The 11,186-nt window shown below is 62.5% G+C and overlaps 2 protein-coding genes across 3 annotated transcripts; one reads left to right on the top strand and one right to left on the bottom strand.

The window, feature by feature from the left end:
* Positions 1-65: 65 nt before the first annotated feature.
* Positions 66-3,377, top strand: AMH (anti-Mullerian hormone). The gene is made up of 5 exons (XM_007994696.3): positions 66-1,037; positions 1,629-1,777; positions 1,949-2,057; positions 2,145-2,316; positions 2,407-3,377. Exons 1-5 carry the CDS (start codon positions 623-625, stop codon positions 3,260-3,262), a joined length of 1,701 nt encoding a protein of 566 aa, XP_007992887.1. The 5' UTR covers positions 66-622; the 3' UTR covers positions 3,263-3,377.
* Positions 3,378-3,386: 9 nt separating this feature from the next.
* Positions 3,387-10,063, bottom strand: JSRP1 (junctional sarcoplasmic reticulum protein 1). Of its 2 annotated transcripts, XM_007994691.3 has the most exons (7): positions 8,010-10,063; positions 6,810-6,948; positions 6,046-6,083; positions 5,782-5,902; positions 5,219-5,392; positions 4,190-4,281; positions 3,387-4,072 (listed from the first exon to the last, which is right to left on the bottom strand). In XM_007994691.3, the coding sequence occupies exons 2-7, from the start codon at positions 6,910-6,912 to the stop codon at positions 3,620-3,622; spliced, it is 981 nt and encodes a 326-aa protein (XP_007992882.3). In that variant the 5' UTR covers positions 6,913-6,948; positions 8,010-10,063; the 3' UTR covers positions 3,387-3,619. The 2 variants fall into 2 exon arrangements, with proteins under 2 accessions (XP_007992882.3, XP_072873249.1); XM_073017148.1 differs by lacking the exons at positions 6,810-6,948; positions 8,010-10,063 and adding an exon at positions 6,178-6,799.
* Positions 10,064-11,186: the final 1,123 nt, after the last annotated feature.

Here is an 11,186-nt window from a genome sequence, read left to right as displayed (position 1 = left end):
GAGTGCCAAGCACAGCACCATCCCTGAGTTTGCGCCGACTGGGGAGGGCCTGGGGCGTGCCAGGAGACACCTGTGGGAGGCCTGAGAGACAGCTGTACCTTGGAGGTGGCCTGGTGGAGGACAGACTCCACCAGCCAGCTAGCAGGGGGTCTGGGGTCCTGTCCTGGGGAGGGAAGAGCAGACTCTTGTGATATCCTTGGGGTCTCCAGATAGCCCACCAGGGGTTGGGAGGGTGAGCAGGGACAGGACGCCCCCACTGACTTGGGACCCTCCTCCTCCAGGCCCACCCCCTAGCACCCAGGACACTGGGCCCCCCGCCCCCAGCGCTGTCTAGTCTGGCTGCTTGGCCATCACTCCCAGCCTGGTTCCCACTCCTGTGCCTTCTGGGGACGGGCCCTCAAGGACAGCATGTTGACAAATCAGGCGCAGCTCTATCGCTGTGGGGAGGGAGATAGGCTGCTGGCGACAGAAAGGGCTCTTTGAGAAGGCCACTCTGCCTGGAGTGGGGGCGCCGGGCACTGTCCCCCAAGGTCGCGGCAGAGGAGATAGGGGCCTGTCCTTTACAAACACCCCACCTTCCACTGCTTCCACAAGGCGGGCAGCCCAGCCCCTGGCAGCACCCATGACGCGGGACCTGCCTCTCACCAGCCTGACCCTGGTGCTGTCCGCCCTGGGGGCTCTGCTGGGGACTGAGGCCCTCAGAGCAGAAGAACCAGCTGTGGGCACTGGTGGCCTCATCTTCAGAGAAGACTTGGACTGGCCGCCAGGCAGCCCACAAGAGCCTCTGTGCCTGTTGGCACTGGGTGGGGACAGCAATGGTAGCGGCACCCCCCTGCAGGTCATGGGGGTTCTGAGCGCCTATGAGCGGGCCTTCCTGGGGATCGTGCAGCGGGCCCGCTGGGGCCCCCGAGACCTGGCCACCTTTGGGGTGTGCACCCCCGGTGACAGGCAGGCTGCCTTGCCCTCTCTACGGCGGCTGGGGGCCTGGCTGCGGGACCCTGGGGGGCAGCGCCTGGTGGTCCTGCACCTGGAGGAAGGTACGTGGGGCCCAGCCCCGAGCTTGGCACCGCCGGCCTCCTTCAGGTGGGCCAGGTCTTCCTAGGGAAGATCATTGGCTGGCAGAGCCCACACCCTGGGCAGGGAGGCCGTGGTCTTGTTCCGGGGCTGGGTTGTGGGTCTGTGGCCTGGAAGGTGGGCACTGTGCTCTGTCCTGTCCCTGAAGCCCAGCTCTTAGACCGGCCCCTGCCGCAGTGGCAGGGAGAGAGCTGTTGTCTTCTCGCCACCCATGAAGAAACCACCCTGTGGCTCGGGGCCAGTGGAACCCTCCTCCCCACTGCCCCACACCTGGCCAGCCTGTTCTCGGGGCCGCTGGCCTGAGAGACTCCCTGCGGGGAAGGGGCTTCATCGGACACCCTAACCCAGAGACCCCAGGGCAGCAGCCCCACCCACAGCCTCAGACGCAGCCTCTGCCTGCACAGGAAGGCGGTGAAGAGGGACACTTCGTCCCCCGCTCGAGGCCCCCTGCACGGTGGCCAGAGCAGCAGGGACGGATCCCAAAGACTCCCAAAGGAGTGTGGGACGGGCCTGGCCTTCAATGGCTCAGGCGTCCCCTGCTGTCCTGGTTGCAGTGACCTGGGAGCCCACACCTTCGCTGAGGTTCCAGGAGCCCCCGCATGGAGTAGCCGACCCCCCGGAGCTGGCGCTGCTGGTGCTGTACCCTGGGCCTGGGCCTGGCCCTGAGGTCACTGTGACGAGGGCTGGGCTGCCGGGTGCCCAGGTACCAGGGAGTTGCATGGGGCATTGCCTGGGCCGCGGCAGGGGCATGGATTTGTTGCAGGGTCTGAGGTACTGAGAGAAGTGTAGAACCAGTGGCAATGGGAGGAAGGGCACCGGTAGAGCGGGGCTGGCTAAGCCTCCATCCAGCCGGGCTGAGCCCTGGTCTCCACAGAGCCTCTGCCTGTCCCGGGACACTCGCTACCTGGCGTTGGCGGTGGACCGCCCTGCGGGGGCCTGGCGCGGCTCCGGGCTGGCCTTGACCCTGCAGCCCCGCGGAGAGGGTAGGTGTGCGTGGAGAGGGACCGGGCGCCGGGTCGACTGCCCTCAGCCCCCAGCCCCTGAGCCAACCCCGCGCCCACCCACCGCAGGCTCCCTCCTGAGTACGGCCCAGCTGCAGGCACTGCTGTTCGGCGACGACCACCGCTGCTTCACGCGGATGACCCCGGCTCTGCTCCTGCTGCTGCGGTCTGAGCCAGCGCCGCTGCCCACGCCGCTGCCCGCGCAAGGCCAGCTGGACACCGTGCCCTTCCCGCCGCCCAGGTGCGTGCAGGCCCGGGGGCATGGGGCAGGAGCAGGCGGGGGCCGCGTGGCCTCGCGCCCGCTCTCAACTCCCCTAACTGCGGGTTCCAGGCCAACCGCGGAGCTCGAGGAGTCGCCGCCCAGTGCAGACCCCTTCCTGGAGACGCTCACGAGCCTGGTGCGGGCGTTGCGGGGCCCCCCGGCCCGGGCCTCCGCGCCGCGCCTGGCCCTGGACCCGGACGCGCTGGCCGGCTTCCCGCAGGGCCTGGTCAACCTGTCGGACCCTGCGGCGCTGGAGCGCCTGCTAGACGGCGAGGAGCCGCTGTTGCTGCTGCGGCCCACCGCGGCCACCACCGGGGACCCCGCGCCCCTACACGACCCCACGTCGGCGCCGTGGGCGACTGCCCTGGCGCGCCGCGTGGCTGCCGAGCTGCAAGCAGCAGTTGCTGAGCTGCACAGCCTCCCGGGTCTGCCTCCAGCCGCAGCCCCGCTGCTGGCACGCCTGCTCGCGCTCTGCCCAGGCGGCTCCGGCGGCCCCGGCGATCCCCTGCGAGCTCTGCTGCTTCTGAAGGCGCTGCAGGGCCTGCGCGCGGAGTGGCGCGGGCGGGATCCACGCGGGCCGGGGCGGGCACAGCGCAGCGCAGGAACCACCGCCGCCGACGGGCCATGCGCGCTGCGCGAGCTCAGCGTAGACCTCCGCGCCGAGCGCTCCGTACTCATCCCGGAGACCTACCAGGCCAACAATTGCCAGGGCGTGTGCGGCTGGCCGCAGTCCGACCGCAACCCGCGCTACGGCAACCACGTGGTGCTGCTGCTGAAGATGCAGGCCCGTGGGGCCGCCCTGGCGCGCCCCCCCTGCTGCGTGCCCACCGCCTACGCGGGCAAGCTGCTCATCAGCCTGTCGGAGGAGCGCATCAGCGCGCACCACGTGCCCAACATGGTGGCCACCGAGTGTGGCTGCCGGTGACCCCTGCGCCGCGCGGACTCCTGCCCCGAGGGGCCGGACGTGCCCCAGCTCGCGCCCCTTCCCATATTTATTCTGACCCCAAGTATCGCCCCAATAAAGACCAGCAAGCAACCGAGTGGGGTGTCCGTGCGTGTTAGAGGGGCCGCCCGTCTCTCCTTGGGCACGGCCTGGGTCCACCCTGTAGCGCTCGCTGTCTTTCCCCTGCCTGAAGCGCCCCGCGACGGTCTTTCAGGCCCCGGACTCGTTGCCGGGTCCAGGCGTAAAGAAGCAGATGACTCTGCGGCCGCAGCCCTAGCTTTATTTCGCCAGAGTCGCGGGTTGTCGAGAAGGGGTCCCTGGACTCGGGCGCGGGCCGGCTTAGTCCCGCCTCTTGCCTGCGCGGAGCTTCTGGCGACTCCCAGGCCGCTCCTCCTCGTCGGGACGCCTCGGGGAGACCCAGGCCTGCCTCTTCCTGGGCTCGGCGTCCCTGGAGTCCCGTGCCCACGGCCGATGGCCCCCTTCGCGTGACTCCCAGCGCCGAGGCAGGGCTTCCCGGGGCTCCTTGGCGGCCCGTGGCCTCTCCTCCTTCCGCGGCCTCTCTTTCTTCGGCCTCTCCTCCTTCCGCGGCTTCTCCTTCCGCGGTTTCCCCTCTCTCCGAGGCCTCTCCTTGGGTCCCCGGTCTGCGAGGGGCGCACGGTCCTCCCCGACGGCCTCTCCGGTGGCCTCGTCCTTCTCTGCAGCATCCCGACTCCCGGGAATCTTGGGTCTGATCTCTGCCTCGGTCCGGGGCGCAGGCAGCGCTGATGGGGGCGCCTGGGCCTCGAACTTAGGCTGCAAGACAGAGAATGGGGTCCTGGGGTAAGCGCCCACCTTGCCCCCGGCCCGGGCTCCTTCTTTCCCTGGGGATGAAGGCCCCACTGCCCGCGGTCACTGGAAGGAAGCGCTTACCAGGGGCGACGATGGCTCCCTCGGGGCCGAGCTTGGCGGGACCCAGGGCTCGGGCGCACGCGCTTGGACTGCTGCCTCCCCAGCCACGGCGTCTGCAGCGACAGGGTCGGGACCCGAGTCAGATGGGTCGAGGCATGGACCACACTGTCCATCCGTCCCTCACCGCTAGAGCCCCCCTCCCTGGACAATTGGAGTGGGGCTCCCGCGGTACGGCTGAGGCTAAGGATGCCCTGAGCCGTGGGAAGGGACTCCGGGACTCCGCTGCTGCGGAGCGCCCCTCCTCCGAACCTCGCTCTTTCTTTTATTTTTTTTTTTTCTTTTTGAGACGGAGTCTGGCTCTGTCGCCCAGGCTGGAGTGCAGTGGCCGGATCTCAGCTCACTGCAAGCTCCGCCTCCCGGGTTTACGCCATTCTCCTGCCTCAGCCTCCCGAGTAGCTGGGACTACAGGCGCCGCCACCACGCCCGGCTAGTTTTTTGTATTTTTTAGTAGAGACGGGGTTTCACCGTGTTAGCCAGGATGGTCTCGATCTCCTGACCTCGTGATCCGCCCATCTCGGCCTCCCAAAGTGCTGGGATTACAGGCTTGAGCCACCGCGCCCGGCCCGAACCTCGCTCTTTCAATCCCTCATTCTTTCCCCCGACCACGGGCTGTAGGAGACCCCTAGCAAGGGACGGGTCGCAGGAGTGCCCCCGGGGGGCGCTCACTAGCTGAGCTGTCCCCAGAGAGGGCGCAGGAGGAAGGCGGCAGAACGCTTCGCGGGAGGAGGGGTTGCACAAGGTCCATCCGGAAGCCAGAACCTACTCGCGGCGAGGGAAATGGGCCCCGCAAAAGGTCCAGACGGGGTGAGAGGGGCGCGCAAGGCCCGTCACTTAAGGGGAGATGTACAAACCAACTTTGGGGGCATGCAAAACCTACTCCTGGGAAGGAGGCTCCCAGACCCCACCCTTGCGTCACAGGGCCCTTCCTTGGAGGAATAGGCGCATAGGTGGACCCCAGCCTCGCCCCACCTCTGGGGAGCCCGCGCTCACCGCGGCACAGTTGGAAAGCCGAGCCCAGCAGCGCCACCAGCGAGGCGAGCACCAGGCACTTGTTGAGCGACAGGTCTCCCCAGGGCAGCTCCTGGCTCAGGGCCGGGGGTTGTGGCGGCGGCTGCGGGGGCGGCGCGGTCTGCGCCTTCTTGCGCGCGGGGGCGCTCCGAGGGCCTGCGGGGGCAAGTGCGTGCTGCGCTGTGGCCACTGGCTCTGCGCCGCCCCATTCCCCGGGCACAGGGGGCAAGAGAGAGGCCTGCGCCCTGAACCCGGCTCACCCTACCTGCCTGTGCGGCCCTGGGCGCAGGTGAACCCAGCCCCGGTGCCCCGCAGCTGCACGGGGATGCCCAGAGTTTCTGGAAGTTAACTTCCGGGAGCTGAGTGGCTTAGCCGGTATTATCACGCATTAGTAGAGGCTCCCGGCCCGTTGACTCGCTGCCTGCCACACTTCGACGCCACTCAACCAGGACACCCCCCAAGATCCAAGGACCCAGCTCCGGGACCTGAGCCTCACACCAGTCCTTTCCCACCCCACACCTCACCCACGCCTCCTGCAAACCCACTCGCTCCGGCTTTCAGCCTCTCCTTCCCCGTTCCTGGGGTCCCCCTGGCGGCAGCCTCTTTTTCCATCTTCTTGGGCCTGGTGTCCACACTGCGGCCTTCAGCCACCGGCTCCTGAGAGTCCTGTGGTTATCATGAGACATTCCACATGTTTCCTTCCAGTGCCAAACCCTTCCCGTGGGCTTTAGACACCTGCCTCCCTTGGTGGGCTTGTCCCCAACTCCCCAGGCATCCTGGGTTAAAGGCTGAGGGTCCCAGCTACTCACGTGGGGCGGGCTGCCGGAGTCGGCCAGCCTGGGTGTTGCTGTGAGAACAGAGGGAGAGTCAAGGTTGTGGGGACCCCCAGGCCAATCCCACCCTCTCCCCTGGCCCTGCTGGGTGACGCGCGGGTGACTAACCCCATCTTGTAGATAAGTAGGCAGAGGCCAGCACAGTGGTTCACACCTGGAATCCCAGCACTTTGGGGAGGCTGAGGTGGGAGGATCACCTGAGCCCAGGAGTTTGAGACCAGCCGGGGCAACACAGTGAGACCCCATCTCTACCAAAAAAAAAAAAAATTAGCCAGGCATGGTGGCTGGCACCTGTGGCCCCAGCTACTTGGGAGGCTGAGGCACGAGGATCACTTGAACCTGAGAGGTCGAGGCTGCAGTGACCTATGATCATGTCACTGTACTCCAGCATGGAAGACAGAATGAGGCTCGGCCTCAAAAAATAAAAAATAACAATAATAAAAAAATATAAAAATACAAAGAAAGCAGACAGGCTTGGAGACAGCTTTGCCGGGAGACACGAAGCATTTCGGTGGCAACGCAGGATTGGAACCTAGATCTGTGTAGCCCAGCACCTGTCTTCCTTGGGGGCTCCTTACAGACCCCTGAGGCAGAAATGAGGGCCGGGGGTTGAACCTGGGGAGCACAGTTTAAGCCAGTCCAGTGTGGGAGGCTAAGAAGCTCTGGTCTCTGAAGATGGGCCTCCTGGCTCACGGGGACCATCAGGGAAGGGCTTCCTCCTGCCAGCACCACAGGGGTACCTGGAGCCCTGTCCTCCTGGGGCTCGGCCAGCGCAGAGTGGTCTTCCAGGGCCTGGCAGCTGCCCAGGCCGCCATCTAGCTCCTCCCAGGCGCTGGTTGCCATGGAGATGACTGGAGCAGCAGCAGGTCCCGGACCAGGCTGGGAGGGATGGGGAACAAGCTCTTGCATTTACTGAGTCCCTCACGGGCCTGGGCCTGACCTGGAGGTTCCGTGGACACCAACTAACAGGCCCCGTCCTGCCACCCTCGACCGAGGCTGTGATTTCTGCCTCAAGCACCCCTCACTCGGGAAATTCACACTCATGCCAGGCACGGCCCGGCGCCCACACCAGGCATCTCCCTGTCCCTGCATGCCAGCCCTGGGGCCCCTCCCTGTAACCCAGCCTCGCTGGGGCCCAATATCCATCAGCACAGCAGCCAAGGCTGCTCTGGCCCAGAGAGGGCGGGAGCCCCTGCAGGGCAACACAGCAGTAAGTCCCAGACACACCCCAAACGAAAACTCTTGGCCCCAGTGTCAGCTCATGTTCTCTGAGACCAGGGACTATTTTTATCTGGTGCCTGAGGCCAGCGGGACAGGCTAACAGGTGCCCCAGCCCCTCCCGAGCCTCTGCTATCATGGGGTCTCCCTCTGGGCCACCCTGACCTGCCATTCTGGGCACTTACATCCCGCCGCATGACCCTGTGAGTCTACAGGCTCGGGCCCCAGCAGCAGAACCATCCTGGCTCCGGTTGTGACAGGCCGGGGCAGGGGAGGAGGGTCCCAGGGGCTGTCTTCTGATCCTGACACAGAGTACCCTGCCTTGTTCCACTAACTTTGTTCCCATATGACAGATGAGGAAACTGAGGCTAGAGACAGCGCCATTGGCTGGAGGGCGCAAGGAGCTTCAAGTCAGACCTGGAGCTGTACTCTTCAGGGTCTCCATGGCCTCTGGCTGCTGGGATTAGGGTGTCCCTATATCTAGGCTGAAAAACCACCCAGCCCTGGGGCTCCAAGACCTGGAAGGGGCCTGTCGCGTGGCCGTGGGGGAGGGGCCCAACAAGCATGGGAGGCTGGTGTGCGGCCCCTGGGTGTGAGTGGGGGGCAGCTCTAGGAACTGGGGGCCCTTACAGTCCTCCGCAACACCCTTCCGCACCCCGGGAGCCCACGCCTCTGCTCGGGACTCCCCCAGCCTCACTTCCTTACCCCCGAGCCTCACTTACCCGCCAGCCGCTTTGCTGAGCCTTGTGGACAGGATGGAGGATGGGGAGGGTGGCCCCGTGATGGACGGCAGCAGGTGGCTGGAGACCGGGGGTGGGCCAATCAGCAGGCCCGCGGGAGTGAGGTCACAGCCAGGAGTCCCCCACCCTTCCCTGCCATTGCAGCAGGGCAGGGCATTGCTCCTACTCACTCAGCACTGGCTGCTGCCATGCCAGGGAGACACAGCACCTGCAGCTGGGACTACAGGCGTGCACCACCACACCCGGTTAATTATTTCTATTCTATTCTATTCTATTCTATTCTATTCTATTCTATTCTATTCATTTTTTGACACAGAGTCTCGCTCTGTCGCCCAGGCTGGAGTGCAGTGGCCGGATCTCAGCTCACTGCAAGCTCCGCCTCCCCGGGTTCACGCCATTCTCCTGCCTCAGCCTCCCGAGTATCTGGGACTACAGGCACCTGCCACCACACCTGGCTAGTTTTTTGTATTTTTTAGTAGAGACGGGGTTTCACCAGGTTAGCCAGGATGGTCTCAATCTCCTGACCTGGTGATCCGCCCGTCTCGGCCTCCCAAAGTGCTGGGATTACAGGCTTGAGCCACTGCGCCCGGCCTTTATTTTTTTTTTTGAGACGGAGTCTCGCTCTGTTGCCCAGGCTGGAGTGCAGTCGCGCCATCTCGGCTCACTGCAAGCGCCGCCTCCCAGGTTCACACCATTCTCCTGCCTCAGCCTCTCGAGTAGCTGGGACTGCAGGTGCCCGCCACCACGCCCGGCTAATTTTTTTTGTGTGTTTTTAGTAGAGACGGGGTTTCACCATGTTGCCCAGGCTGGTCTCGAACTCCTGGGCTCAAGTGATCCACCCGCCTTGGCCTCCCAAAGTGCTGGGATTACAGGTGTGAACCACTGCGCCCTGTTTCTATGCTTAACTTTTTGAAGAGCCGCTAGTCTTTTTTCCAAAGTGACTGCACTGTTTTACCTGCTCAGCAGCCACACAGGACCGTTCTAACTTTTCCACATCCAACTCATCATTTTCCAATTTCTTTGTTTTTTTTATTGCCAGCCTAGTGGGTGTGAACGGCATGATCTCATTGTGGTTTTGATTTGCATTTCCCTGGTCAAAATAAATAGCTTTTTTTTTTTTTTTTTTTAAGAGACCTGGTCTCAAGGCCAGGCACGGGGACTTACGCCTGTAATCCCAGCACTTTGGGAGGCCAAGGTGGGTGGATCACGAGGTCAGAAGATCGAGACCATACTGGCTAACACAGTGAAATCCTGTCTCTACTAAAAATACAAAACTTAGCTGGGCGTGGTGGCGGGTGCCTGTAGTCCCAGCTACTCGGGAGGCTGATGCAGGAGAATGGTGTGAACCCAGGAGGCAGAGCTTGCAAGAGCTTGCAGTGAGCTCAGATTGTGCCACTGCACTCCAGCCTGGGTGACAGAGCAAGACTCTGTCTCAAAAAAAAAAAAAAAAGAAAGAAAGAAAGAAATATAAGTACAGTAAAGGGAAAAACAGCAGCTTGCTTGAGATAAGCCCTGTTTACTTGGGGACCTCGCTTTTCCGTGTGTGTTTGCCCAGCTCGTCCCGAGGTTGGAGGTTGCCTGCACGGCTGTGGGTCCTGCTTTATCACCCAGCAGCAGACGCCTCTGCGGCTTTGTGGCCAAACCCCGGCCTTGTGCAGCCTCCCTGTGGCCTGAGCTTATCACAGGCAGCATGGTGCATATTAAAAATGGTAAGTTCGGCCGGGCGCGGTGGCTCAAGCCTGTAATCCCAGCACTTTGGGAGGCCGAGGCGGGCGAATCACGAGGTCAGGAGATCGAGACCACCCTGGCTAACACAGTGAAACCCCGTCTCTACTAAAAAATACAAAAAAAAAAAACTAGCCGGGCGAGGTGGCAAGCGCCTGTAGTCCCAGCTACTCGGGAGGCTGAGGCAGGAGAATGGCGTGAACCTGGGAGGCGGAGCTTGCAGTGAGCTGAGATCCGGCCACTGCACTCCAGCCTGGGCGACAGAGCAAGACTCCGTCTCAAAAAAAAAAAAAAAAAAAAAAAAAAAAAAAAAAGGGTAAGTTCAGGTCGGGCGCGGTGGCTCAAGCCTGTAATCCCAGCACTTTGGGAGGCCGAGACGAGCGGATCACGAGGTCAGGAGATTGAGACCATCCTGGCTAACACGGTGAAACCAACACGGTGAAACCCCGTCTCTACTAAAAAATACAAAAAACTAGCCGGGCGAGGTGGCGGGCGCCCGTAGTCCCAGCTACTCGGGAGGCTGAGGCAGGAGAATGGCGTAAACCCAGGAGGCAGAGCTTTCAGTGAGCTGAGATCTGGCCACTGCACTCCAGCCTGGGCGACAGAGCGAGACTCCGTCTAAAAAAAAAAAAAAAAAAACAGGTGTAGTGGCTCATGCCTGTAATCCCAGCACTTTGGGAGGCCTAGGCGGGTGGATCTCGAAGTCAGGGGATCGAGTCCATCCTGGCTAACACAGTGAAACCCAGTTTCTACTAAAAATACAAAAAAATTAGCCGGGCGTGGTGACGGGCGCCTGTAGTCTCAGCTACTCGGGAGGCTGAGGCAGGAGAATGGTGTGAACCCGAGAGGCGGAGCTTGCAGTGAGCCGAGATCGTGCCACAGCACTCCAGCTTGGGTGACAGAGTGAGACTCCGTCTCAAAAAAAAGAAAAAAAAAAAAGATTGGTTCAGCCAGGCGCGGTGGCTCACGCCTGTAATCCCAGCACTTTGGGAGCTGGAGGCGGACAGACCACGAGATCAAGAGATCGAGACCATCCTGGCCAACATGGTGAAACCCCGTCTCTACTAAAAATACAAAAATTAGCCAGGCGTGGTCGTGTGTGCCTGTAGTCCCAGTTACTCGAGAGGCCGAGGCAGGAGAATCGCTTGAACCTGGGAGATGGAGGTTGCAGTGAGCCGGGACTGTGCCATTGCATTCCAGCCTGGGTGACAGAGCAAGACTCCATCTCAAAAAAAATGGTCAGTTCTCCGGGAGGCAGAGGTTGCAGGGAGTGGCCACTGCACTCCAGCCTGGACGATGTCTCAAAAAAAAAAAAAAAAAAGGCAGTTCTTCTTTACTTCCTTTTTTCTTCCCCACACTGTTTGTTCAAAAGAGTTCATGGGCCTTCTGAGTTTTTCTTCAGGAGACAGAGCCAGGCTGTAACGTAATGCCAGG

This window comes from Chlorocebus sabaeus, chromosome 6, assembly GCF_047675955.1.
Source record: "Chlorocebus sabaeus isolate Y175 chromosome 6, mChlSab1.0.hap1, whole genome shotgun sequence".
In the NCBI taxonomy this organism is placed as follows: domain Eukaryota; kingdom Metazoa; phylum Chordata; class Mammalia; order Primates; family Cercopithecidae; genus Chlorocebus; species Chlorocebus sabaeus.
This window is presented reverse-complemented; position numbering and strand designations above follow the sequence as displayed.

What these genes read in the sequence shown, in the direction of transcription:
- AMH (XM_007994696.3), top strand. Translation starts at nt 623, where the DNA reads ATGACGCGGGACCTGCCTCTCACCAGCCTGACCCTGGTGCTGTCCGCC. An exon ending in GGTCCTGCACCTGGAGGAAG is followed by an intron (nt 1,038 to 1,628) that starts GTACGTGGGGCC and finishes TCCTGGTTGCAG; the next exon opens with TGACCTGGGAGCCCACACCT. An exon ending in GTGCCCTTCCCGCCGCCCAG is followed by an intron (nt 2,317 to 2,406) that starts GTGCGTGCAGGC and finishes TGCGGGTTCCAG; the next exon opens with GCCAACCGCGGAGCTCGAGG.
- JSRP1 (XM_007994691.3), bottom strand. Translation starts at nt 6,912, where the DNA reads ATGGCAACCAGCGCCTGGGAGGAGCTAGATGGCGGCCTGGGCAGCTGC. An exon ending in GAGGCTGAAAGCCGGAGCGA is followed by an intron (nt 5,393 to 5,781) that starts GTGGGTTTGCAG and finishes TTGCCCCCGCAG; the next exon opens with GCCCTCGGAGCGCCCCCGCG. An exon ending in GGCTTTCCAACTGTGCCGCG is followed by an intron (nt 4,282 to 5,218) that starts GTGAGCGCGGGC and finishes CTGTCGCTGCAG; the next exon opens with ACGCCGTGGCTGGGGAGGCA.